Here is a 16,139-nt window from a genome sequence, read left to right on the forward strand (position 1 = left end):
TCTACTGCAGCAACCTGTCTGTCCGTCACACTAAATTGTCGTGCCTGTCACGCTTTTCCGGACAAATCATTGGATAAAATAATTTAAATATTCCTACTGGCTGCCGAGCGCAGCGGAGGTGGCTTTAATTGGTTAAAACTAGATTGTGTTGTTGCATCAATAAATTCATGTGTTTCCCAGTTTACATATGGGGATTTGCACAAGGCTGTACATTATCCAAAGGCATCGTTTAAATATTATATACTTTTTTATAATGCATGTTGCTATTGATATTTGAGTACTAAACGGAGGGCAGGGTGCCTATCGTACACGTAAGCATGCGTGTTTCCGAGGACATGGTTTAAGTATACTAAATTCTCTGTACTCAGTAGGATCTGCGTGTTACACTGACTAAAATGATAATTTCAATTTTTTATTGTAAAAATATTAGCATTAATAAGTTATCTGAGTGGGTTTCTGGTACTGCTAAATCGTATATGTTACATGTACAGCAGTAGCCGGTCGTGTGGACTGGTCGTAAGAACAAAGCTGTGCTTATAAACGTTGTCACTTGATTCACAAAGATAGAAAGTTTTAGATTGACGTGTGAACAAAAGAAGTTATATGTGATGATGACAATTACTACTGTGAGCGAAGTGAACTTGACCATTGTTTTCTAAGCGGGTTTTTAGACAACAACATTCTGATACTTATTAATAGGTAGACGCGTTGCCGACAAGGGCGTAGAATAAGGTTTTACATGCAGCGGTAAGATAACAGCACAACATGAGAGGTGTCAATTATGGTTACTATAAGTAGGCCCGTAAAGAAACGTTTATCAACTTAAAGCCTAATCTACGTTTAACCATCCTGGAATCATCGTTTAAGTATCAAATAAAAATACCGCCGTCAACAACAACAACAGCAAGGCGTCTTGCGACGCATCGTTATATCCTAAGGCTATAACCATAACAGGCACAGATTCGAGTGTCTAATGACTGATTCTGAATCAGCACAAAATGAACACACTTCAATGCATAAAAAATGCTACAGCTTGAATATTTTTATTAAAAATTCAAATCGTAACACTTTTAATTTTCTTTCAAAGTAGCGAGTTTGGTATGCGAAGTGGTTAATAGTCAGTTTATTACAAGCTTAACCAGGCAGTACAAGCGGGTATTTGATGCAAGCTGGACAGATATTCTTTGTATTGATGCAATTTAGGTTTCAGAAACGGCCCGTGAAATCGAGCACGACGCTGAACTAAATATATTATTTAGCGTTTTTAGACTGAAGTGCAGGTGCTTCTGGGTGGAAGATTAAGACAGTGATAGCCAACAACAATAAAGAGACTTTGCCAAGATCACTAGCGTAAGCGTTTATGAGCATGGTAAGTATGTGCTAGGGGTTCAGTCTTTTGTACCGGTAGAAATATATACACGGCTTACTGGGAACTCAGCATTTTGTAGCAAATGAAACGCAGATTCATGAAATTTAAGAAGTCGATTTAGGCACACGGGGGGACTCAGAGGATTTGGACTAATTATCCCGCCGAAGCGAAGCGAAGGCGGGAAGGCAAAAATCTAAAGTAAACCTAAATTACCGCCGCGTAGCGGCGGCGCTCGGCTAGTGGTCATCAAATGGGCCGTCATGCGCTGACACGGGGTGACATGGTGTGACTTGGGCCCAGATGGGCAATGTGCCTCGTCACATTTTCTCTCAGACGGGCTCCCTATCACGTGCCTAAAAAATGGTACACTTCAACCAGAGTTGTTAAGTTCGTGTCTGAACCTATTTTCACGTATCACCTTGTGCCAGCTATGTCATGTCGCCAATCAGTCCGTCGTGAAGCCATATTGCTCAGTGTCTAGCACGGCATATAGCATGCGCTTGAGCTCGGAGCGTGAGATACCCAGCGGCAAGTCCAGTCGGTTGAAGCACGCGTAGCTGCGCACAAACTCGTCTGGCGCTCCCACAATTCCGCGGATCGTGAACAGACAGACCTTGCCATCGTAGCTGGTCAGCCCCTTGAAGCCCACAAGCGGCACCCGCGAGCAGCCGGTAGTGAACTGTAGTAGACGTCGTCGGTACTCATTGGGCATTTCCCTTACAATCTCCCAGAACCAAGCGAGTGTCGGGGACCGTGCCACACTCTCAGCCACCGAAGCGTTCTTCTCCCAGTCGTCCACATCGATCTCTGGGGAGCCGCACATGAGATAATCCAGTTCTTCGTAGTCGAACAGTACCAGCAAATGCAATGGGATAACCTCGTAAATGCCCTTGAGGAAGACGTAGAGCTGGTCAGCAACGCTGCGTAACAGCAGATGCTCAAACTTACGTTCCAAGTACTCGTGTGTGTTGGCGTCGGTCACCTCGACGTTGCGTCCGTTAGGAATGAGGTCGACTGTCATTGTGCGGTCACCGACACGCTCCATTACACTGAAGTCCAAGTCCAGCGCTTCCACACCGTCATTCTCCAGCATCCACGTCATGCTCTGGTACACTTCTGGGTCGAAATACTTAACATCGTCCATGCATAGCGGTGTCCCCAAAATGAGCTTGAGCAGTGGGACACACAAGTGGAAATTAAGCACCGTGCCCTCCAACAGCGCTCGTCCCAACAACCTCCCTGCTCCATACAAGTAAATCAGATGCTCCTCGCCATTGTCGTAGCGAGAGTTTGAGTTCAGGAAGAACGCCCGGTCTTCCCCATTCGTAGCCTTGAACAGCCCCGTTTCCGGATCCGTCAGCAACTCCGTCAGCATCATGAACCACTCGCGATGTAGTCCACCAGCGTCCACTCCGTTTTCCTCCAGGAAGTTGATACGCATCGCCGAGCGAATGTACTTCTCCTCTATGCACCCAAGATGTTCCATCGACTCCTCAAACATGTAATCTCTGTGAAGCGACAGCTTGAGGAACTCGACCTCGGGCGGGACTAGCAGTGATGCCGTGGTTTTGACAAAATAAGCGTACTTCGACGGAAAATCCTTCGCTGCTAGTTCGAGCGTCTCACGACGACGCTCGACACCTGTCTGCGTGTCGTCCTCCAACACTTCTCCCGTTGCACGCGCTGCTGCATCCCACTTCGTGGCTGGAATGATATCCATATCAGCCATCTCTTTAAACACCTTCGCTTTAGCCGGCTCCACGACAGCCACCTCGCTCTGTATCGCAATCGGCCCGTTCACTTGTCCAGGCATTTTCAGATTCTCGTTGGGCTTCACAAACCGGATGACTTTGCCCACACGTGCTGGCACAATAGGCCCGCTTCCTTCCTTTACACGGAACCAGAACATGTTGCCCTCGACGTCCAGTTTTCGTGTCCATTCCTTGCGTTTCCTGGCACGAAGCTGGCGCTCCGTCAAGTGGCGCGGCAGAATAGTTGCTCTCTCGTTTGTCTTGCGGTCTTTCTTTTCTTTTCGACGGCGCTTTCTCTTGTTCTTATTGCTGTTATCGGACGCCTCGAGCTTCTTCATGCGTTCTCCACAAAGTGAGCAGAAGAGCGCGTCCTTGAAGTTCTCAAACTCGCACACAGCGCACACTTCGAAGCCCTTTTCGGCCTCACGCGTGGCTGTATCGAGGCGGTGGTCGTTCGTAGTCAAGGGACTGTTGTGACAACCAACGTACAAACAAAGAGCTAAGTAAAAGTGGCTAAGAACAGGGTTATCTAAACGTACTTGCCCAGCAGCGGCGCCGCCAGCTCGCGAAGCCGCCGTGTGTGCACTCGAATGAGCTTGCGCCGCATCATGAAGAAGGCAATGGCCAGTACGGCCACGAAGCTCACGTTCACCAGGATGGCGAGCACGCCGCCGTCCATGGCTTCATACACGTCTTGTAGAGTAATGCGCCTTCTAATTAAAATTGATGTGATGCTTGATTGCGGCACATTCCGATCGTAATGGATCAGGCTTCACCGCGATAGATGATAAATCTGTTTTTTGTAGTTTTTGAGACTTGATGTCCAACGTTCAGTTATTTCGCATTGTAAAGGCTAACCTCTTTTTGACTCTGTAAGTTTAATACTTCTCACTATCAATTTTATAAGATTAGAATGTAATTTGTATTAGCCAATCAAGTGCTAGTTCAGCGTAGCACTGGAGGAATAATCACGCAGCATGTGTCCCAGACTCAGATCTGATACCGCACAAGATCCCATCAATAAGCGTCGCGGAGGCCAGATGGGAGTGCGCGCTGTCGAGTACTCCGCCGTCGCGACGCGCGAAGTAGTGAAGACTATATCGGAGAAATGCCAGGTGTGCATGCATATCCTCCTAAATTTTAATCCAGTATTGACCTCTGACTGACCGCCACGCTCGCTGTATGTAGGTGTTGGGCAAAATGCTGGAGGCGTCGCGAGTAAAGCTTCACAGTGCTGAGGAGATAGCACAAGACTCGATATTCGCACAAACACCGGTGCGGCTGCTGACGATACTTATGAAGCTACATGTGCTTTTCTGATAGCGCTCTTTGCTGCACTACGCAGCTCCTGCAGGAGATGAACCGTGTGTTTGAGCAGCTCCAGGGCACTTGCGTTGATCCGCACATGGTGGGCGGTGAGCGAGGCAAGACGCTGTTCGACTTTGTCGACGCCGAGACTGTTCAGTCGTTGCAGCAGGATGCATTGGAGCAGACGAAGGAGTAAGTGGTGGGCAGTTGGTGTACGGTGCTGGTACTCATAGTTGCTTTGTTTGAATCTGCAGAGTGGAAGAGCTCTTAGCGGCGCACCAACACGCAATCAGGAGAATCGCAGCTATTTACAGATTTTTCGTGACGTTTGATAAAGCTCACGGTAGTAATGTTGACGCCCTGGTTGGCGAGCATCGTGAACTCGCATCGATTGCGTAGGTACATATTGCTATTTGAAGGCTCATGCCGAAGCCTTTAACCTCTAGGTCGGTTATGCAGCGACGAGGATGCCAAACCAATCGGAGAGCTATACAATGCAGCAGTATGTACAGTACATGCATTGCTTTCACGCACTGGAGGAGATTGTAGCCATTCAGCTGCTAACCCTGGCTGGCTGATTTATTGTAGGTCAGCTTTTTCGTCGACATGGAGCAGTGCGACCGCTTCTTGCTGGAGTACTTCACCACTATTAACGATATATACCCGCAGTACGTTCTGAAAAGCTCGCTGATGAAGGTGCCTTAACCTGTGTCGCTTTGCTTTCTTGACTCACAGCTACGAGGGGATATTTGCCGATGTGCAACTTCTGTTTGACGAACTTCGAAGCCTTCGTGACTTTTATCGCCAATTTCTAGCTTCCTATCAGTCTGTGGGCGCTGAAATTCTTCGGCGTAGACAGCACGACACGAAATTTCGACAATTCGTAGGTGGCTCCCTCATACTTTTCCGTCTTGTACTATACGCATTGCGTGAAAGATTGGGTAACCAGTCTGCTTCATGATGACCTGCAGATTGAAGAGATGAAGGCTAAGCTTGCTCAGTTAGAACAAGAGGAGATTGCATTGCGTCGCACCTTCTGCGAGGAACACGCACGCTTCTTGCCCTCCACCCTTTGCCCCGAGATTCAGGTACGAGTGTAGCAAAGACTCTGGCTTGTCCTTTACAATAAGACTAAAAAGTTTTTGCCTATGTAACTTAGAACTTGCCCGACAGATACACAGTCGTCAGTACAGCCTACACGAGCGAGAGTGCGGCACGCGAGTAAGCTGAAAAAACAGCTTGCATAATCAGAACCTCGTGCAAGTATCCACCATGCGTGTTTTTCTTTCGTTCTGGACAGTTAGATGTACACTCCTCTCTACTGAGGCAGCAACTGATACAGCAAAGACATCAGCTCATTCGTGAAGAAATCTACATAGCCACAGCTTATCCATGGCCAGCCTCCCGAGTGTTCTAAGAAATCAGAGTGGGTCTAATTACTGTTTTTTGAGCGGCTTGGTCGGCTTGTACATGTGCGTCTTCACAACTGTGCCCTCCTTCGCGCGGGACACTGCTGCCTCGAAGGGCGATGTCGTCGTAATTGTAGATGCCTCCAGACGCTGCACCTCTGTCACGGGGATGTTGAGTGCACGCTTGACGACGTTGAGCCGCATCAGTGCAGTCTGCGTCAGCGTGAACATGTTCGACGTCACCCAGTACACGAAGATGCCCTACATATTGCACAAAACAACACAATCGATTACTCGTATGTTCAGACCAGCCATCACCAGGTGCACGAGAGCTTAAATACCGATTGGAAATTCATGGTGAGCGGGACCATCATAAGCGCAAAGCAGCGCATACCGAACTTCAAGTTGCGCTGCATATCACCACCCATTGCATCCCCACCGAGCTCGACGGATGCCGCCATCAGAGCCGAGGAAATGACGGGCAAAGCCAGCGTAGGGTCGGCAACGGAGAGGTCGGGAACCCAGCCGATGCCCTCGTGAGCATACTCGGGAAAGTACTTTGAGATGTCTTGCAGACCCCAGAAGAACCCAAGAAAGACAGGGATCTACATATGTAGCATTCATAATGCGGGCGTGTGAGAAGATATTTAGCAAGTATTTTGGACACATGCTCGTAACTCCCTACCTGGGATAATGGGGTGAGCACACTTTTAAAAGGGTTCACGTCGTGCTTCTTCATCAGTGCCTTGTATTTCGTCTGGAACTCTTTCGTGGACTCTGGGCTCTGCGTCGGGTTTGCATCCATCTGGGCTTTGAGCTTCTCCATGTCGGGCTGGAAAAGTTTCATCTTGGCTGCATTCCGCATCTTAACCACAAAAGCCAAGCACCGGTAAGGAATAGCTATTCGGGGGAAAATAACCCGATTTTGCCACTCACCGAGATGACAGTCACCGGGAAGAAGACCGTACGCACGGCAACTGTCGTGGCAATAATAGTCGCCCACCACGGAAGACCCGTCGTCGAGTGAATCACGTCGAGCGAGCGGATAGCCATGTCCGACAGCGAGTAGCCTGCACACCAGCACAAACTAAGTAAAAACTCAATTGCCATAGAGTCATTTTATAAATGCACTTACCCAGGTCGGAGACGGAAGCGAAGTCGACCGCACCTGCACAAAACAAAACGATATTTCAGACATTCAAAGCTCAGGATTTGTGCAGCAAAAGCAACATACTCGCAGCTTCAATCGCCTCCTCCGCCGCATTTTTTGCCTGACCCGCCGCCTCCGAGGGCGAGGCTGCAACGATCTTGTCGTCATTCAACACGCTACACACAACACACTAATTTCCCACACCACTATCTACGCACAGTACAGCTACGTCGTACCTTGTCGCCGGCGTGGAGGAGAACGAACGTCCACCAAAGTTGTGCGTGGGAATGAGCTGCACAGCGCTCAAATGAGCCATGTGCTCGAAGCGCAGAGCGCGTCCGACCTGGGAGGCACGGGGGCCGCTAGTTTTGTAAATCAAAAAGTCATAAAGATGATATTAAGAAAAATCATGAAATGAGTCTCAGGGAAGTGAATGTGGCATACGCACTTGCGGGCAGAGGAGCGCGCCATGGCCATCGCAGCTGGCTGCATACGACGCATCGTGAGGAGCACCATCGCTGCAGACCGGAGGAGTGCCTTTCGTGGATGGTATTTAGTGCCGTCAGTAAAATTCCTCGTTATAATGACCCAACAAACATGCAGTGTTGAAGACCATTGTACGTGTATGCCGGTTTTTATTTGCATTATGATATCGTTATCGCTTCATGCATGCAGTCAGCACTGCATCGGTAGTGTAAGCGAGTACACGTGATTCGAAGTTAGCACAAGCATAGCGTCTTCGTTTACGATCTGCATCCCCAGAAGCTGCTGGTCGCCAATTTCCACCACGTGCTGTTGGCGCGTGTGTGACTTGCCCTCCTCTTCCGAGCTCCTCCCCTGGTACACGTACACGCGGCGCTCAAACTCGCCGATGCAAGCCAATGATCCCGTCGGGTGGAACGACATAAACTTCTTTTCTTGCTTCGACGCCTGCACGAAGCCGAACGCTGGCAGAGTGGCCGTGTGTCGCAGCGAAAGGTGACTCGATGCTACATTCAGCTCGAAAACCAGGCCGTGTACATCGTTCCGGAAAAGAAGTGTCGGCTTGAAGGCGCTGGAGCTGTTCGCACGAGCACCCGGACACAAGAACTGGAAATTCCGGCAGTCGATATCTAGTTGCTGCTGTACAACCTTCTGCTCCAAGTTGATGAGCAATAACGTCGCCTTGGCGTTCGGATCTTCACTGTCACATTCCTCAAAGCCACTGAGAATGGATTCTGCAGTCGGTATCTCCAGAACTCGATCATGTTGGCTTCCAATGCTCTCCCTGCGGTAACGCGTCGAGATGTCGGGTGCGCCGTGGAGAGGCACATCGACTGAGCTGAATGGGGTGCTGGACTTGTGGAATCGTTCACTTAGCGGCGTATTAAAGTCGATCGATGCCAGCTCATTCGGTTCCTTAGGTTTGGAGATCTCTCCGTGGAAGCCAATTCCTGCTCTAGGGAGCTTGGAAAGCAGCATGGCCATCTCATCGTCGTCCAGCACATCCTCACCATGAGGACGTTTATGTGGCGGCGACTTGCCAGTCGTTGATGTAGTTTCTTCCACAGATGTCTTAGTCTTCTTTTTTGATACAAGCTCCATGAGCGATTGGTGTGAGCCTTGCACTAGTAACACCACCTCAGGTCCCCTCAGCGAGACGTATACCGGCAAATCCGACACCACAGCAATTTCCATCGTCGTGTGTTGTACTTCAACACGCTCATTGTCAATCTCCATGGTATCTTTTGCAGCTGCTGCCAGAATTGCATCGATCAGTGAGACTCGAAATGCCCCATCAGCTTCATTCCCCGAGAGAGGTTCTGCTACCACAACATGGATGCGTTTACTCTGCTCGTCATAAAATGCTCCAAGTAGCAGAAGCGGTACGACGCCCCATGGCGCGCACTCGTGCACCAAAGCCCATTTTGCTCCTTTTTGGTCGTTTTCTGCTTTCAGGAAGTGCAGTGTTCCGTGCCCGTCGCAATACACGACCAACCCTTTGCCGGCCACCTGGATGGAGACATTTTCCTGTCTTGACGTCAACCTAGGGAAGCTAAAGAGCTTCTCGATCTCCACGTTATCTGCCTTGCGGCCCACCACCTGCATAAGCTGATACTCTGTGTCCACGAAATACGCCACGCTAGCTCCGAAACTACTGCACAGGAACGGATCAGCTATCAGCGCGTTGTAGTGAGCGCGCGACTCCCACTGCGCCTTGCGCGTGCTTTGACCTGCGTCCAGCGGAATCAACGTCGGAGCGGACAACGAAGCAGCACGTTTGGAAATCCCATCGGTAGCCAGCACGTAGCGGTCAAAATCTTTGTCGATCAGCGAGCGATCCACATCCATTATTAGAGAGCTTTAGTTTCTAGAATAACGCAAGGCTTGGAATAACGATTATCTGCATAAAATCTGAATAAATGACGGATAGATTACCAATCGATATTCCATTACTTTGATCCTTCGCTATTCCACTGGAATATATTTCTGGACGAAGAAAATTCTTTTTCCGAAGCCTGAATTTTCCAGAATCTTAAGTTCTCTATTGTGGCAGTTTATGGCAGTAGTCACCTTCGCAATGGCGGAAGACAAGATGCCGACAATGGTGGAAATGCAGCACCAGATCCGCGCTAACGCGTCCCAGCTGCAGGACTACTTTTCAGATTTGTATGCGTGGGAGAAGAGTATCGACAAGGAGGACTCGATGCGCAAAAGGGCGACGAAAACTGCGAAGAGCTCAGCAACACCACCTGCGGCTCCACCGCCACGGGTGGCAACGACCGTCGGCGTCGGCAGTAGCGATGAAAATGCAAGGACTGTTAGTCTGAAGAAACTGGATGCACATACTTACGACAAAGGGTACAAGCGCTGGGAAAAGTTCGACGTGGTAGAGTGGTCTGTACTGCTGCTACTGCGGTAAGGGTGCTAAAGTTTTCTGCTATGTGGATTGTAGGACACTGCATTAAAAGAAGCGGACGAAGAAGGAGATTGTAAGCAAAAGAACAAGCAACCCTCGGCACTTGTTCAGCCTTCAGGCTCTGCTCCGACTGCAATGGCTAAGACTTCGGTATCTTCGACGACGACGAAAAGTCGGGAGGAGCTAGAGAAAGAAGAAGGCAACGCCCACTACAAACGGGGTGACTATGTGGCAGCGATCAAGAGTTATACACGCTGTCTCGGCTACAATCCGCAGAACGCTGTGGTGCTGTCGAACCGTGCCATGGCGTACTTAAAGAACCGCGAGTATGCCAATGCTGAAGATGACTGCTCACTAGCACTAAGGGCTGACCCGGCGCATGCCAAGTCGTGCACGCGTCGAGGAACTGCACGTAACTCATTAGGAAAGCACAGACTTGCGCTACTCGACTTCCAGCGGGCCGCTACGTTGGATCCGAAAAGCCGTCAAATCCAGAAACAGTTGCAGTCGACTCGAGAGCTCATCCGAACGGCCATCAAGCGCTCATCGAAGCGAACAGAGTTCTCGATTGAAGTTGTTGGAGGCAGTTCAAAGGCCAAGCAAACTCATCCTGAGCACGACGGTGATGTCGACAACAAGGAAAACATTGGATCACAACCAGAGACTTCTCCTGCCATGAAGAAGATGCCTCTCCCGCTGGAGGAAACAGGTTCGAACTTTCAGTCTTCACCCACGACGACGTCGGCGAAATCGACGGTCGAGAAGACGAAGAAAAAGAGCTCGGGTACACTTCTAAAGATCTCCAAGAAAGCTCCAGCCACTTCGTACGAGTTTGGACGCGTATGGAAGACACTTGTCTTGCGTGGAGACGCAGAGCAGAAAAGTCGCTTGCTCAACTTGCGTGCCGAGTATCTGCGACTGATCGACCCTCCTGCTCTAAGCTCGATCTACAAAACTGGGATGGAATCAGATATACTGTGTGAAATTTTCCACGTCCTCCGCAAAGCCGTACTGTGTAACTCATCAGTGGATGCTCTAAAGCCGAACGAGAACGCTTCGTTTTCTTTTGCATTTGCCCAGGAGCTCACGAAAGTACCGCGCTTCAATATGACGATCATGCTCCTGTCCGGCAGCGAGAAGGAAGATATGACATGGGTCATCAAGCGTTTGGAAGATCTGTCGAAGGACGACAACGAAATTCAAGCGCAGGAAATTAATAACCTCAAAAAGCTGTACGAGCTACCCTGATATCGTAGCAAAGCGATGCATAAGTAGATCAAACAAACGTAAGACAGTTCTTTTATCAAATCTAGCGCTTTACTCTCCACCTCGTCACTCTCGTCTCACTTGCTGCAGCTCTTGGTAGCTATTCTGCACGTTGCAGCGTCGACGAGCGACGACTGCGTGAGCTCCTGCTCCGAGATCTTGTAGAATTTCTTGATAAGTTTGATGTCGCTGTCGGTCAGGTGCGTGCCGAGCTCTTCGAATGGCACCTGCATGCCTTCCACCAGTGTCTCCGCCTCCTCTAGCGTCGCCTCGTCAGCGTCAAACACGCAGATCACGAGCGATGTGGTGTCGTCGTTGACTCCGAAGCGCTTGAAGGACTCGGACACATTACGCGACCCAGACATGTTGAAGACCAACTCGGCGTGCAGACTGCGCGTGGTCAGGCGGTTGGACGCATCGCACAATAGAGCTCGCGAGGCAGCAGCATGGACCTGGAATGGGCCGGCGATCTAGCAAAAAACGAAAAAAAACAACCAGTAGTTGTTAGGCATCATATACCTAGCAGTTAGTGGAAGGATTGTCATGAGTATTATACCAGGTGTGCATTGATCAGTGCGACGTCGAACTTCTTGTCCAGTAGACCTTGTCGCAGCGTCGGGCTGTTCTTCACGTCCGTATAGTAGCCCACATGGAGCGTCCTGTAGTAATGCTAAGTCAGTTGGGATGCGTAGGAGGTTACGAGATTGTCGGGGCTCACCGGTTGCCAAACAGTGCGTAGGTGTGCTTCTCCAGAGTCATCATCTTTTGAGCTTCGTTGATGTCGATTGGCAGCAATGTGACGGGAAATAGTGATACAGTACATGTATAGGCAAAACTGATATCCTTCCAAAACAGATCTTAAACAAAAGAATAGTACCCCTGGGGTACTGCAGTGGTGATGTAAATCCTTGTACCTGGCTGGTATTGTCAAGTTATAAGCTACTGGTGATGCATACATGTAGCACCTTCAGCAATTCTAGAATTTGGAATTTGCAGACGCACACAGCATATAACACCATCACAACATTGTTCAAAACTCGCTGATTTTATAATCTTTTATCTCAGCTTCAGCGCGAGTCTCCAAACGAAACTCCAAGAAAAAGTGTTGGCGAGACGACCCGATTTGATCCTTGATTATGTTGGTTTACTCGACAAAAGAAAGTTTGAAAAGAAGCACTCATTGAGATTGTTTTTTCATCAGTTTTTTAAGAGAGGATAAACTAATTTTGTTTGCCTTTGATTGCCAGAAGTGACGAACACCGGTGTTACACCGCACATGATATTGCATGTAGCTTGATCCGTTGGGCGGCGATGAAACTTTTCAACGATAGTGCCATTGTACCTGTCCCGTAATTCGCAGTGTCAAAAACTGTTTACACAGTTCATTTTGGTGTGCGTGTGAATATGAAACCTGCTTATTTGTGTATTACGAGCTCCCTGAGCCCGTAAGCCAACCCAACGACGTATTCATGCGAGTACGTACAATATTAGCGCATGGACACATGATCCTTGCAGCCACGAACTTAGCGATATGCGCATTTTGCCTCTAGCAGCGCTTATACAAACGATACGAGAATAAGCATGCAGCAATGATTGTTGATCTTTTCAAACTAGGGTAGTTCATTTGTTTTCGTGAACAATTATGCTGTCCCAGTGGGACTCCCACCGGTGGCTCGATTAGCTAACAGCAACGACTTCGATTATGGGGCCCGTGTATCTGGTTGGCCAAATTACATACTGCCCAATCAGCGCAACGTAGCAATTTCAACAGGGTCTCTGACACGGGTTTGCTTTTTTGGATCGTGCGGTCCAACAACGGGACTTAGTCATTTCCGGATTTTCTCCGCGGGACCCAAGCGATCCTCTTAACTTTTATATTCTGAAGCCATGGCTGACCACGTAGACAAGAAGCCGCGCATTGGCGAGGAGCTGTGCATCAACACGATCCGCATGCTGTCGGCTGACCAGCCAAGCGCTGGCAAGTCTGGCCACCCGGGTGCCCCCATGGGCTGCGCGCCCATGGCCCACGTATTGTTCGGTAAGACGATGAAGTTCAACCCGAAGAACCCCAAGTGGAGCAACCGCGACCGATTCGTGCTGTCCAACGGACACGCTTGCGCGCTGCAGTACAGCATGCTGCACCTGACGGGCTACGACTTGCCCATTGAGGAACTCAAGAAGTTCCGTCAGTTCGGCTCCAAGGCCCCCGGCCACCCGGAGAACTTCTGCACGCCCGGCGTTGAGGTGTCCACTGGTCCGCTTGGCCAGGGTATTTCTAACGCTGTGGGTCTGGCCATTGCTGAGAAGCATCTGGCCGCCGAGTTTAACAAGGACGACCTAGACATTGTCGACCACTACACGTACGTCATCTGTGGCGATGGCTGCTTGCAGGAGGGCGTCTCCTCGGAGGCCTCATCGCTGGCCGGCCACTTGGGCCTCGGCAAGCTCATCGTACTGTACGATGACAACCAGATCACCATCGACGGCCACACCAACCTTTCGTTCACTGAGGACGTGCAGAAGCGCTACGAGGCCTACGGCTGGCACGTGCAGGTCGTTGATGACGGCAACTACGACCACGCCGCCATACTTAAGGCCGTTGAGACGGCCAAGACTGTGACCGACAAGCCCTCGCTAATTAAGATCCGCACCACCATTGGCCTGGGCTCCAAGCTCGAGAACACCCACTCGGTGCACGGTGCCCCCCTGAAGGCCGATGACCTGTCGGCCACTAAGGAGAAGTTCGGCCTTAAGGGCTCGGAGACCTTCTTCGTTCCGGAGCAGGTCAAGAAGTACTACGACAAGACTGCGTCGGGCGCTGAGCACGAGAAGAAGTGGACCGAGCTCTTCGCTAAGTACAGTGAGAAGCACCCGAAGGAGGCCGCTGAGTTCACGCGCCGCATGGAGGGCAAGCTGCCGGCCGACTGGAAGAAGAACATGCCCAAGTACACGGCTGCGGACCCTGCCAAGGCTACCCGCCAGCACTCGGAGATCGCGCTGAACGCCGTGGCCACGGCTCTGCCCGAGATTGTGGGCGGCTCCGCCGATCTGACCCCCTCCAACCTGACGCACCTGTCCATGTCGGGTGACTTCCAGAAGGATACGCCTATTGGCCGCTACATCCGCTTCGGTGTGCGTGAACACGGAATGGCTGCTATCTCGAACGGCCTGTTCGCGCACGGTGGCGTGCGTCCGTTCTGCGCTACTTTCTACAACTTCATCGGCTACGCCATGGGCGCCGTGCGTGTGAGCGCTCTGTCGCGTTTCGGTGTGATCTACGTGGCCACGCACGACTCGATCTTCCTTGGTGAGGACGGACCCACCCACCAGCCCATTGAGATGAACACGGCGCTGCGTGCCATGCCCAACATGTACGTGTACCGTCCTGCTGATGGTAACGAGACTGTGGGCGCGTACATCGCTGCTGTGGAGAACCAGCACAAGACGTCTGTGCTCGCCCTGACTCGCCAGGGTCTGCCGAACCTGGCCCACTCGACGGCTGAGGCTGTGGCCAAGGGTGCCTACATCGTCGCCAATGTCGTTAATGGCGCCGAGGTGGAGTCGCTGGAGGGCGAGCCGGACCTCGTTCTCGTAGCCTCTGGATCGGAGGTGTCGCTGGCGATTGACGCTGCTAAGCTACTGACGAGCTACAAGGTGCGCATTGTGTCCGTGCCGTGCCGCGACCTGTTCGACGAGCAGTCGGTCGAGTATAAGAAGGAGGTTATTGGCGAGGGCATCCCCGCCATGAGTGTGGAGGCCGCCGCCACCTTCGGCTGGTCAACGTACTCGCACTCGCAGTTCGGTCTGGATCGCTTCGGCGCTTCGGCCACTATTGCCCAGCTGAAGGAGCACTTCGGCTTTAACCCGAACACGGTGGCTGACGAGGCCCGCAAGCTGGTCAAGTTCTACGACGGCCGCTCGGCCCCGAGCCTCTTCGATCGCCCCGCCCAGCGCGTTCTCAAGGCCGCGGATCACTAGGCAGCTTGTAGTTTGGTACTGACGCAGTGCAAGTGAAGTGTTGAACAAAGCTAGTCATGCCACTTCAACGTCTGGCTCGTCTCACTTAAGTCTTTAAGAATCAGATATCTTTCTCTTCTTCTATGGTATTGGTCAATAGTCTAAACAGTTTAACCCTATCAAAGCCGTGGAATCTTTTGGTTACTAATTCAATTTTGAACTTAAAAAACGCAAATACGGCAGTAGCTTGGACCTCTGAATGGCCGTCTCCCTGAGCTCCTAGTGACGAACCCAGCGGCATATTACGCACATCGGATAAGGAGTATGGATCCTGCTGTCTCACCGGCCTCTTCGGACAGCAGCTCTTCACCTCCTTCTTCCTGTAGAGGCCACAAGATCCGTCCCAAGTCGACCAATATTTGCAAAAGACCCTCGACGCGTCGAGAGCTCAAACGCTCCATCGAGAAGAAGTTCCGGCTGCGCTACACAACATTACAGCAGGCTTACGAGCAGCGACTAGAAGTGCTGGCTGCGCGCGTCCAGGAGGTCGTGAGCCTGGTGCACGAGGACCCTTCTGTTCATTCTTTGAAGGAGAATGCGTTGACTCACGAATATGCGAGCGCTCGGCTAGGCGAGATCGTCCAGGAGTGTTTCTACGGGGAGAGGGAGCGCTACGTCAAGGCTATGAGCGACCAAATCGCATGGCAAGCCAGTGATTTACGAGAAAATCAGCAGAAACTGAAAATTGTGCAGAGGAGAGAAGGCGAAGCCCAGAGACAGTGGAAACTCGCGCAACGAGACGTCCAGGCGCTGCATCATCAGTTGGATGTGCGAGTGAATGAACTACACGAGCAGAAGAAATGTGAAATGGGCTTTAAGACACAGTGTAGAGCTGTGACGGAAGAGCGAGATGCTGCGAGGAAGGAGGTGGAAGTTTTGAAGCAGAGCGTGCAGACGATGGAGACGTTGCAACAGGAGTATGAAGCACTGAAAGAAAGGATCCAACAGGAAGGGAAGGAAGAACTGGCTG

General features: G+C 50.8%; 8 protein-coding genes across 8 annotated transcripts; 4 read left to right on the top strand and 4 right to left on the bottom strand.

Annotated features, from left to right (window-relative positions):
* Positions 1 to 1,814: 1,814 nt before the first annotated feature.
* PITG_01746 (HECT E3 ubiquitin ligase, putative) lies at positions 1,815 to 3,799 on the bottom strand (the record flags this gene model as incomplete). Its single annotated transcript, XM_002908316.1, has 2 exons — positions 1,815 to 3,588; positions 3,660 to 3,799. 2 exons carry the CDS (start codon positions 3,797 to 3,799, stop codon positions 1,815 to 1,817), a joined length of 1,914 nt encoding a protein of 637 aa, XP_002908362.1.
* Positions 3,800 to 4,050: 251 nt separating this feature from the next.
* PITG_01747 (uncharacterized protein) lies at positions 4,051 to 5,151 on the top strand (the record flags this gene model as incomplete). The annotated part of the gene is made up of 5 exons (XM_002908317.1): positions 4,051 to 4,235; positions 4,309 to 4,395; positions 4,466 to 4,620; positions 4,683 to 4,823; positions 4,888 to 5,151. The coding sequence occupies 5 exons, from the start codon at positions 4,098 to 4,100 to the stop codon at positions 5,105 to 5,107; spliced, it is 741 nt and encodes a 246-aa protein (XP_002908363.1).
* A 232-nt stretch (positions 5,152 to 5,383) lies between these two features.
* PITG_01748 (mitochondrial inner membrane protein OXA1) lies at positions 5,384 to 7,303 on the bottom strand (the record flags this gene model as incomplete). Its single annotated transcript, XM_002908318.1, has 9 exons — positions 5,384 to 5,393; positions 5,482 to 5,574; positions 5,869 to 6,098; positions 6,179 to 6,442; positions 6,523 to 6,702; positions 6,774 to 6,907; positions 6,973 to 7,005; positions 7,072 to 7,163; positions 7,224 to 7,303. The coding sequence occupies 9 exons, from the start codon at positions 7,301 to 7,303 to the stop codon at positions 5,384 to 5,386; spliced, it is 1,116 nt and encodes a 371-aa protein (XP_002908364.1).
* A 359-nt stretch (positions 7,304 to 7,662) lies between these two features.
* Positions 7,663 to 9,318, bottom strand: PITG_01749 (uncharacterized protein; the record flags this gene model as incomplete). Its single annotated transcript, XM_002908319.1, has 3 exons — positions 7,663 to 8,505; positions 8,563 to 8,700; positions 8,752 to 9,318. The coding sequence occupies 3 exons, from the start codon at positions 9,316 to 9,318 to the stop codon at positions 7,663 to 7,665; spliced, it is 1,548 nt and encodes a 515-aa protein (XP_002908365.1).
* A 244-nt stretch (positions 9,319 to 9,562) lies between these two features.
* On the top strand, positions 9,563 to 11,134 carry PITG_01750 (RNA polymerase II-associated protein, putative; the record flags this gene model as incomplete). Its single annotated transcript, XM_002908320.1, has 3 exons — positions 9,563 to 9,856; positions 9,923 to 10,879; positions 10,970 to 11,134. 3 exons carry the CDS (start codon positions 9,563 to 9,565, stop codon positions 11,132 to 11,134), a joined length of 1,416 nt encoding a protein of 471 aa, XP_002908366.1.
* A 95-nt stretch (positions 11,135 to 11,229) lies between these two features.
* PITG_01751 (uncharacterized protein) lies at positions 11,230 to 11,911 on the bottom strand (the record flags this gene model as incomplete). Its single annotated transcript, XM_002908321.1, has 3 exons — positions 11,230 to 11,622; positions 11,709 to 11,811; positions 11,871 to 11,911. 3 exons carry the CDS (start codon positions 11,909 to 11,911, stop codon positions 11,230 to 11,232), a joined length of 537 nt encoding a protein of 178 aa, XP_002908367.1.
* A 1,081-nt stretch (positions 11,912 to 12,992) lies between these two features.
* On the top strand, positions 12,993 to 15,248 carry PITG_01752 (transketolase; the record flags this gene model as incomplete). The annotated part of the gene is made up of 1 exon (XM_002908322.1): positions 12,993 to 15,248. One exon carries the CDS (start codon positions 13,040 to 13,042, stop codon positions 15,128 to 15,130), a length of 2,091 nt encoding a protein of 696 aa, XP_002908368.1.
* Positions 15,249 to 15,433: 185 nt separating this feature from the next.
* On the top strand, positions 15,434 to 16,092 carry PITG_01753 (uncharacterized protein; the record flags this gene model as incomplete). The annotated part of the gene is made up of 3 exons (XM_002908323.1): positions 15,434 to 15,658; positions 15,701 to 15,943; positions 16,030 to 16,092. The coding sequence occupies 3 exons, from the start codon at positions 15,434 to 15,436 to the stop codon at positions 16,090 to 16,092; spliced, it is 531 nt and encodes a 176-aa protein (XP_002908369.1).
* Between the last annotated feature and the right edge of the window lie 47 nt (positions 16,093 to 16,139).

This window comes from Phytophthora infestans, genomic scaffold, assembly GCF_000142945.1.
Source record: "Phytophthora infestans T30-4 supercont1.2 genomic scaffold, whole genome shotgun sequence".
NCBI lineage: Eukaryota > Oomycota > Peronosporomycetes > Peronosporales > Peronosporaceae > Phytophthora > Phytophthora infestans.